This window comes from Engystomops pustulosus, chromosome 6, assembly GCF_040894005.1.
Source record: "Engystomops pustulosus chromosome 6, aEngPut4.maternal, whole genome shotgun sequence".
Taxonomy (NCBI): domain Eukaryota; kingdom Metazoa; phylum Chordata; class Amphibia; order Anura; family Leptodactylidae; genus Engystomops; species Engystomops pustulosus.
Genome location: NC_092416.1, coordinates 18,751,484 through 18,761,777, shown reverse-complemented (window position 1 = coordinate 18,761,777; position 10,294 = coordinate 18,751,484). Strand labels below are relative to the sequence as shown.

Genomic DNA, 10,294 nt, shown 5'->3' with positions numbered 1-10,294 from the left:
GTTCGTCCGACGTCCACCAGGTGGTGCTGCTGCGCTGAAGTTCCCCGGAATGCACTGGAATACACCGAGCGTTTTTTCCAAATCCATCGGGTTTTCGTTCGGCCACGCCCCCCGATTTCCATCACGTGCATGCTGCCGCCGATGTGCCACAATCCGATCGCGTGCGCCAAAATCCCAGGGCAATTCAGGGGAAATCGGCGCAAATCGGAAATATTCGGGTAACACGTCGGGGAAACGCGAATCAGGCCCTTAGTAAATGACCCCTATTATCTCTTATTTTCAAAGGTCGTTTATTTTCACTCTATAACCATCAGCTCCTCTCACATCTGTCTCTAGGACTTCTCCCGTGCTTCCCCCATACTCTGGAACTCTCTACCAAAATGTGTCAGACTGTCCCCTACTTTCCAATCCTTCAAACATAAACTTAACACTCGCTTGTTTAGGATCAACTACAACACAGAATAACTTCTCTGCTCCCTCACCTCCTGTCTCCATCTACCCTCTTATATAAATTGTGAAGCCTCTTGGGCAGGATCCTATTTTCACGTGCTTCAGACCTCTGTAGTTTTTGTAGTTTTGTTCTTTTCTTAATGTAACATATGTGAATCCCCTATTGATTTCACAGCACAATGGAATTAATGATCATGTTAAATAATAATAATAAGTGTCACGGGTGGTTCCGCGACCCATATCGCCCCCGCCTGCGCGTCACGCGCACACCTTACGCGTCCTGGCCCCTGTCATGATCCTGTCCACCACACCATTAATTGGCGCTGGTCAATTTCACTAATTTTTATGTAAGCCTGCCCCTTCCTACTAACCCTGCTGGATCTTTGTGACCCTGGTTTTGTTTCTGACTTTGCTCCTTTGCCGCCTGCCCTGACCTGTTGCTATGTCTCTGACTCTGATCCTGTGCTGCCCATCCTGACCTCCTGCCTGTTCCCGACTCAGAGTTTGCCTGCCGTTCCTGTACCTCAACCTTGGCTGCCATTGAGGACAAAAGTTAAAGTCCATATCAGTCAGATCGTCCGAGGGCACGACCCCCAATTTGTGTCGCATGAAAGCAGTGCAGCCGCGCCAAATAAGGTCCACATGTGGGAAAATCCCAGCGCAGACACTTCTTTCATACCTGTGCAAGCTGTGTAATCTCCAAAAAAAGTGAACAGTCCGACAAAAGTGAGCAGCGCGACCCTTAGTAAATGAGCCAGGTTTGTCAGGTTCGGCCTGGCATAGACCTGCCCTATAGCCTGCGCCTGAATCTAGTTGTGGACACCACTTCTCTGCCTGGCATGACCCCCAACCCACCCAACCAGTGAAGAGGGAGGACTAGTTACCACCTCTGCTCTGGGAATTGCAACTACTGTAAATTATAGCTTCTACATCTGTCTTCAGGCCTACAAGCTGTGATAAATCCACCCTCACATGTTAGTATTATACCCTTAATGGGGGCAAAGAACAGGGGGTGTACACCAGTGTACTCTCACACTTCATCCATCATATCTGGAGTCTCATGGTAGATCTGGAGTCAATTATCTGTAGGGAAAAAGTGGAGTGGCCATAGATATAGTGACAATTTTAAGGCATAAAGTTGATAAAACAGCAATTAAGCATCATCCCTCCCGATGTTCTTATTGGTTTCCATTGGCCTCCGCTGATGTGGTAACTCTGATGTGTCATGTACATTAAGTCATGAGTGTAATATTTCCTCTGGACACTATAATCCGGCTATTATTATACTGGGACATGTTGTGAAATATACATAATTATACATGTAAATCTTGGCGACCCAACCTAACCAGACCCATATAAATGTCACACCTGCAGGAGACATTCCCAGAGCCCGGATCTCCACAGGTAGAGTACCTACCACTGATATGCAGTAGTACTTATGCTGTATACACTGAATATATTAATGTTCTGCAATAACTTGTATATGTTTCATGTTTTCAGTGACTTGTACTACACCAAGATCTCTACTCACCACAGACATGGGCTTCCTCACATTATCTACCGTTTTGTTAGTGGCACGTAAGTATTTTTTTTCTTACGCTAACTTTCTTTATCTTTAGACATAGTGAAATGGCTCTTTAGACAGTGTCCCAATCTATAGGGCAAAGCTGAAAAGTGCATAAACCTGGTGCTGTATTTTGAACTTTGTTTGGATTCTCTGACTGTGATATATTTAAAGGAAACCTACCGCATGATATGGTAGGTGTAAGATGGGAATACCGAGGACCAGGTCAGGGTGAGCTGGTGCCGGAGCTTATTTTTGTTAGTGTCCTAAACCACTGCATCGCGGTTTAAAACACTTTATAAACTTCATAGCCGAAGCTGCTTCGGCGCACAGTGGTAAGCAATTGGCACACCATGCGCGCGACCGTGCGAGCGCCTACATAGGAATTTAGGAGAGTGTTTTTTAGTGAAATCTTTGGATGCTTGTCATTTACAGCAGAATGAATTTTCTAGTTCAGGGAGAGCTTGACTTCAGTGCTTAACTCCTTGCCTTCATGACTTTTTTAGAACCAGTTTAAATAATCTTTTCAAAGTTGATTTTGTGGCTGAGGCCACAAAGATAAAAAAAACAGGATCTATTGGGCCACATTTATCACTTGTTTTTTCTGTTGTTTTTGCGCCTTTTCATTCAGGCGCACCGTTTTTGCGCCATTTTTGCGATTAAACGTCAAATTAGCCGCGCAGCTAAAATAACCACCTTTCCCTCATCTATCGTTCAATTCCAGATGTTTTGCTGCGCCTAATGATATTCATTCACGTGCGACTTTTGCATTTAGGCACAAAAACGGGCGCAAAAACAATCCAGCCCGAAGGTGGCGTTATCTGAGAAGAAAGCACTGAGCCCCTTTGCAGAAGAGCTCATTTCTAGCAGCAAAGCTCAGCCAGACACTGGAACATATAATAGATACATTAGATACATTACAGACACTGGAACATATAATAGATACATTAGATACACTGCAGACACTGGAACATATAATAGATACATTAGATACATTACAGACACTGGAACATATAATAGATACATTAGATACACTGCAGACACTGGAACATATAATAGATACATTACAAACACTGCAGACACTGGAACATATAATAGATACATTAGATACATTACAGACACTGGAACATATAATAGATACATTAGATACACTGCAGACACTGGAACATATAATAGATACATGAGATACTCTGCAGACACTAGAACATATAATAGATACAATTAGATACACTGCAGACAGGAGCTGCAGACTCTATTTACAGTTCATCACCTTCTATTTACAAAATATTCTGCAAACCCTGAGCTCACAGCAAGAGAAGTTTGTACAAGTTTGCAGAAGTTTGCAGATACTACAAACAAGTGTCCCCCATGTAATTCTGCACAGTATCACCAGTGTGTCTGAGGGGGATACTGTGCAGAATTACAGGGGTGCAGCAGGAAACCAGCACTGGGGGATCCCCTCCAGGAGAAGCCCCTGCTGAGGAGGTCACTGGGTGCTGGGTGTCACACACCTGGGTGCTGCTGTGAGTGTTATCTTCATTCTGGGCTGTGGGAGAAGCAGAGAGGAGCTTGTAGCAGGATCACATGTAACTGCCTGAATCTAACATTGCGCCTAAACTGCGCCTACGTGTAGTAGTTGCGCCTAAATTCTAACGCACTGTTTTGCCAGAATTATCACAAGCTACAACCATCTGTGATAAGTATATTTTCTGCCTCTTATTAACCCCTTATTGACTTGGCCTTTTTTAGTTTTTTCACTTCCATGGTGTCATTTTTTGCGACTTTTGATGGCGTTTTCATTGCTATCATTGTTAGGACTGTGTGACCTTTTGATCACTTTTTATTAATTTTTTTATATTTTCCAAAATGGCAAAAAAATGTCATTTTTGACTTTGGACGCTATTTTCCGTTACGGGATTAAACGCAGTGAAAAACTGTTGTTATATTTTGATAGATCGGACATTTTCGGACGCGGTGATACCTAATGTGTTTATGATTTTTACTGTTTATTAATATTAATATCAGTTCTAGGGAAAGGGGGGTGATTTGAATTTTTAGGTTTTTTTATTATAATTTTTTTTTTTTAACTTTTTTTAACTTTTACTTTTACTATTTTTCAGACTCCCTTGGGTACTTTAACCCTAGGTTGTCTGATAGATCCTACCATATACTGCCATACTGGAATATGGCAGTATATGGGGATTTTACTCCTCATTCATTACAATGTGCTGATAGCACATTGTAATGAATGGGTTAAAACGAGACAGCTTCGGGCCTTCGTGAGACCCAAAGCTGTCATGGCAATGGATCACCGCTCCCCGTGACGTCATCGGGGAGCGGCGATCCGCGGCAAGATGGCGGCGCCCATGCAGCGCCATCTTTTTGGAGCCTCCGGCAGCGTTGCCGGCGGCGGTGGCCGTGAAAGCACCCACGATCGGTGCTAGCACCGATCGCGGGTGTTACCGGTAAGCCTTTGCTGCAATATGCAGCAAAGACTTGCCGGCTATGGAGAGGGCTCGGCCCGCGAGCCCTCTCCATGCACCGGGACCCGGGAAGGGGTTAATCACTTTACTTTAACACAGTTTAGGCGCAATTTTGGCGCAGTTTAGGCGCAATGTTAGATTCGGGCAGTTACATGTCATCCTGCTACAAGCTCCTCTCTGCTTCTCCCACAGCCCAGAGTGAAGATAACACTCACAGCAGCACCCAGGTGTGTGACACCCAGCACCCAGTGACCTCCTCAGCAGGGGCTTCTCCTGGAGGGGATCCCCCAGTGCTGGTCTCCTGCTGCACCCCTGTAATTCTGCACAGTATCCTCCTCCGATACACTGGTGATACTGTGCAGAATTACATGGGGGACACTTGTCTGCAGTATCTGCAACATTCTGCAAACTTCTCTTGCTTTTGCTGTGAGCTCAGCGTTTTGCAGAATGTTTTGTAAATAGAAGGTGATGAACTGTAAATAGAGTCTGCAGCTCCTGTCTGCAGAGTATCTAATGTATCTATTATATGTTCCAGTGTCTGCAGTGTATGTAATGTCTGTATTATCTGTACTAGTGTCTGCAGTGTATGTAGTGTCTGTATTATCTGTACTAGTGTCTGCAGTGTATGTAGTGTCTGTATTATCTGTACTAGTGTCTGCAGTGTATGTAGTGTCTGCATTATCTGTACTAGTGTCTGTAGTGTATGTAATGTCTGTATTATCTGTACTAGTGTCTGCAGTGTATGTAGTGTCTGTATTATCTGTACTAGTGTCTGCAGTGTATGTAGTGTCTGTATTATCTGTAATAGTGTCTGCAGTGTATGTAGTATCTGTATTATCTGTACTAGTGTCTGCAGTGTATGTAATGTCTGTATTATCTGTACTAGTGTCTGCAGTGTATGTAGTATCTGTATTATCTGTACTAGTGTCTGCAGTGTATGTAATGTCTGTATTATCTGTACTAGTGTCTGCAGTGTATGTAGTGTCTGTATTATCTGTACTAGTGTCTGCAGTGTATGTAGTGTCTGTATTATCTGTAATAGTGTCTGCAGTGTATGTAGTATCTGTATTATCTGTACTAGTGTCTGCAGTGTATGTAATGTCTGTATTATCTGTACTAGTGTCTGCAGTGTATGTAATGTCTGTATTATCTGTACTAGTGTCTGCAGTGTCTGTAATGTCTGTATTATCTGTACTAGTGTCTGCAGTGTATGTAATGTCTGTATTATCTGTACTAGTGTCTGCAGTGTATGTAATGTCTGTATTATCTGTACTAGTGTCTGCAGTGTATGTAGTGTCTGTATTATCTGTACTAGTGTCTGCAGTGTAGGTAATGTGTGTATTATCTGTACTAGTGTCTGCAGTGTATGTAGTGTGTGTATTATCAGTACTAGTGTCTGCAGTGTATGTAGTGTCTGTATTATCTGTACTAGTGTATGCAGTGTATGTAATGTCTGTATTATCTGTACTAGTGTCTGCAGTGTATGTAATGTCTGTATTATCTGTACTAGTGTCTGCAGTGTATGTAATGTCTGTATTATCTGTACTAGTGTCTGCAGTGTATGTAATGTCTGTATTATCTGTACTAGTGTCTGCAGTGTATGTAGTGTGTGTATTATCTGTACTAGTGTCTGCAGTGTATGTAGTGTCTGTATTATCTGTACTAGTGTCTGCAGAGTATCTCATGTCTGTATTATTTGTTCTAGTGTCTGCAGTGTATGTAGTGTGTGTATTATCTGTTCCAGTGTCTGGCTGAGCTTTGCTGCTAGAAATGAGCTGTTCTGCAAAGGGGCTCAGTGCTTTCCTCTCAGATAACGCCACCTTCGGGCTGGAGTGTTTTTGCGCCCGTTTTTGCGCCTAAATGAAAAGTTGCAAGTGATGAATATCATTAGGCGCAGCAAAACATCTGGATTGGTAAGATAGATGAGAGAAAGTTGGTTATTTTTGCTGCGCGGCTACTTTGGCGTTTAATCGCAAAAATGGCGCAAAAACGGTGCGGCTGAATGAAATGACGCGAAAACAACAGAAAAAACGAGTGATACATGTGGCCCATGATCTAGAAACTTCTCAGCTGCTTGACAACATACTGGTAACAGTTTATTAGGGCAATTTATGCTGACAGGTTCCCTATAAGAAAGGTTCTTTAACCTTGAATTTATGTTGATATAACAAAAGTTTTTAGACTTTATCAAGTTTTTGTCTGGTTCCTTCTTGTGCAGGAATCACGATGAAAACTGCTGTTTTTTTAGCCTAAGCCTTGGAAAGTTATTTATATGTTGTTTTGTCTTTTAGTCCTGAAGGGGATGGTGGAAAGTAAAAGCGTACCACGTAAGTGATTAATAATACGAGAGTTATTCCACTATTATACCACAATGTGATGATGGATGGATGAATAAAAGGATAGTTTTATATACACAGAACTGCCTTGGACTTTACTAGCCTCTCGATACAAAGATAGATAGATAGATAGATAGATAGATAGATAGGAGATAGATAGATAGATAGGAGATAGATAGATAGAAGATAGATAGATAGATAGATAGATAGATAGATAGATAGGAGATAGATAGATATGAGATAGATAGATAGATAGATAGATAGATGATAGAAAGATAGAGAGATAGATAGATAGGAGATAGATAGGAGATAGATAGATAGGAGATAGATAGATATGAGATAGATAGATAGATAGATAGATAGATAGATAGATAGATAGATAGATAGATAGATAGATAGATGATAGAAAGATAGAGAGATAGATAGATAGGAGATAGATAGGAGATAGATAGATAGGAGATAGATAGGAGATAGATAGGAGATAGATAGATGATAGATAGATAGATAGATAGATAGATAGATAGATATATAGATAGATAGATATATAGGAGATAGATGATAGATGATAGATGGATAGATAAATAGATAGATTTGAGGTGCTCTCCATCTCTTTGTATTTGTGACATTGATTATTATTATTATTATTATGTTTAATTATTTTGCTCCCTTATTATAATTAGATGACCCAATTTGACTCCTCCTTTAATCCTCTCTTTTACCAGCTCCTGAGTGCCCTGAGAACAGCAAATATGATGGATCTGGAGTTTGTTATTTGCGCTGCGGCAATATAGACACCTATTCTCCTAATGATCCTTGTATTTTGCTCCTGAAGTACACCTGTTTATGTGATGAAGGATTCCTGGAGCAGACTGGAACTAAAGAAGAATATGTACAATGTGTCAGACCTAAAGACTGTAACGTTACATGTAGCCCTAATAAGACCTTTGTGCCCGACGCACCCGGCTGCCAACCCACATGTGAAAATCCAACTGTCCCCGCAGTCTGTGCCGAGGAAAAATCCCCTAAATGTGTCTGTGATAAGGGATATATTCTAAGGGGTAAAGACTGTGTGAAACCAACCGAATGTGAAAAAACCAAGGATCAATGACATCACTAGCGTCACCTGTAAGATGTGTGTAAGATGGATAATGTCCTACAAATGTCTGGAACCTTTATGTTGGAATGAATAAAGCAGAGATGATTGTGCTTCTATCTCCTTCTTTCAATGAAGTTTATAACTAGAGATGAGTGAGCACTTCCGATGCTCGAGTGCTCGTTTCGAGTAACGGACCCCATTGAAATCAATGGGAGACTCGAGCATTTTTCAGCACATTGGGGCAGATTTACTTACCCGGCCCATTCGCGATCCAGCGGCGCCTTCTCTGCGGTGGATTCGGGTCTGGCCGGGATTCACTAAGGCAGTTCCTCCGCCGTCCACCAAGTGGCGCTGCTGCGCTGAAGAGCATAGGAACGCACTTGAATACACCAAGGCCGGTTGAGTGAAGGTAAGTGCAAGGTCCGCGACACATTTTCGGTTTTTAAATGCGGCGGTTTTAACGAATACGTCGGGTAAGATGACAAAGACCATGACAAGGTTGTGATGTAGTGAAGGTAAATCTTTAGAATCACAGAGACAGATAAATGAGCCTCCTCTCGTAATCCAGTACATGGTCCATAACATGTTGAAGGGTCTTTAGCTTCACACAACATTTCAACTGGGATTTTTGTTGTGGAGGAAATTTCTTGAACATGGACTAACCTAGAGGTCTGTCTTATAGTGATGTTCTGTGCCCCTATATATTGGGCCAGATGTATGACTCGTTTTTTCTGTTGTTTTTGCGCCTTTTCATAGTGTTGCACTGCTTTGCACCAGTTTTGCGACTAAACACCAAATAGCAACGCAGCAAAAATAACCATGTTTCCCCCTTTTATCTAACCAATCCAGATGTTTTGCTGCGCCTAATAATCATCATTTGAGACTTTTCATTCAGGTGCAAAAACGGGCTCAAAAATACTCCAGCCCGAAGGTGGCATAAACTGAAAAGCAGCACAGTGTGATAAATGTCCCCCAGTACCGAGCTCTTGTGCAGAGCAGCTCATCCCCCGCAGCAGAGCTCAGCCAGTGATTACACTACTGCAGCCTCTATTTACAGTTCATGACCTTCTATTTACAAAACATTCTGCAGAAGCCTCAGCTCAGAGCAGGACAGGAGAGAAGTTTGTAGGATTTTGCAGATACTTCCAAGAAGCGTCCCATGTAGCAGGATGACCACACTGGTGTCTGAGGAGGATACAGGGGTGCAGCAGAAGATCAGCACCGGAGGATCCCCTCCAGGAGAAGCCCCTGCTGAGGAGATCACTGGGTGCAGGGTGTCACACACCTGGGTGCTGCTGTGAGGGTCATTCTCATGCTGGGGTAAGAGCCCGAATCTAACATTGCGCCTAAACTGCACCTAAACTGCGCCTAAAGTAAAGTGATTAATAAGAAGCAGGAACCCAATTCATCACAGATGGTTGTAACTTGTGATAATTCAGGCGCAACAACTAGACTTAAGCGCAGAACAGCGATACATCTGGCCCATGGTATTTCTATATATTTAGACTTGATGTAATGTACAGTAGCTCATCCCTTACACAAATATAGATTGTGTATGTCAGCAGCGCGTGTATAGCTATTGCTTTAACTCTTCATGGTCTAATACTAATGAATATTGTAGATATATAGGGGGACATTAATCATAGTCTGTTAGACTGTTTTGAGCGTCTTTTAGCGCAAAAATCTGGTTTAGCGCATCTCGTTAATTAGGCGCACTTATGCGCCATTTTCTGGCGCACGTCAAAGTCCGGCACTTAGTGGTTCTGAGTCCCTGCGCCTTATCTGACATAGTGAGTGCGTCCTATACAGATGTTTGCACGGGATCTATCACTAATTTGTGCCTAAAATAGGCACAAAATAGGCGCAGAAAATGCACCTACTCTGAGCAGCTGCACTTCCAAAAAACTTCACTTTTCATTACTAAAAACATACATTTTAGGTTCCCAAATGAAGAATTCCCTCTATGCAACATGGAAAATACTTCGGAGCAGTTTTAAAATGTAAAATTTCTCCAGTAACGACTTCATCACTTTCTATGGGATCATCTCTGGGAGTGATTATTGTCTTATTGTACAGATCTGAGAATATTATCAGTCTCCATTTCCTGTACATTATAATAAAAAAGGAAAAGACTCATTTATATATGGGTTGACGATTAGGCGTGACACCTAAGACCTATCTATATCATATTTTATCCGTGACTTGAACGACATTGAGTTCACCTATCAGAACAGACATGGGCTTCTTCGCATTATCTACAGTCTTCTTGGTGGCAAGTAAGTATTTAGCTTCCTAATACATTTCCACATATTATTATTTATTATTTTTTATGTTGAAACTTTAAAGGCAAAAATTGTTTTTTTTT

The 10,294-nt window shown here is 41.9% G+C and overlaps 1 protein-coding gene across 1 annotated transcript; it reads left to right on the top strand.

Moving 5' to 3' along the window:
* The first annotated feature begins 1,813 nt into the window (after positions 1-1,813).
* On the top strand, positions 1,814-8,045 carry LOC140065543 (alpha-tectorin-like). Its single transcript, XM_072113141.1, has 4 exons — positions 1,814-1,854; positions 1,951-2,028; positions 6,789-6,824; positions 7,556-8,045. Exons 2-4 carry the CDS (start codon positions 1,989-1,991, stop codon positions 7,939-7,941), a joined length of 462 nt encoding a protein of 153 aa, XP_071969242.1. The 5' UTR covers positions 1,814-1,854; positions 1,951-1,988; the 3' UTR covers positions 7,942-8,045.
* Positions 8,046-10,294: the final 2,249 nt, after the last annotated feature.

Bases quoted from the DNA above. Each gene is read 5' to 3' on its own strand.
- LOC140065543 (XM_072113141.1), top strand. From the start codon at position 1,989: ATGGGCTTCCTCACATTATCTACCGTTTTGTTAGTGGCAC. The intron at 2,029-6,788 runs GTAAGTATTTTT...TTTGTCTTTTAG, and splicing joins TACCGTTTTGTTAGTGGCAC to TCCTGAAGGGGATGGTGGAA. The intron at 6,825-7,555 runs GTAAGTGATTAA...CTCTTTTACCAG, and splicing joins GGAAAGTAAAAGCGTACCAC to CTCCTGAGTGCCCTGAGAAC.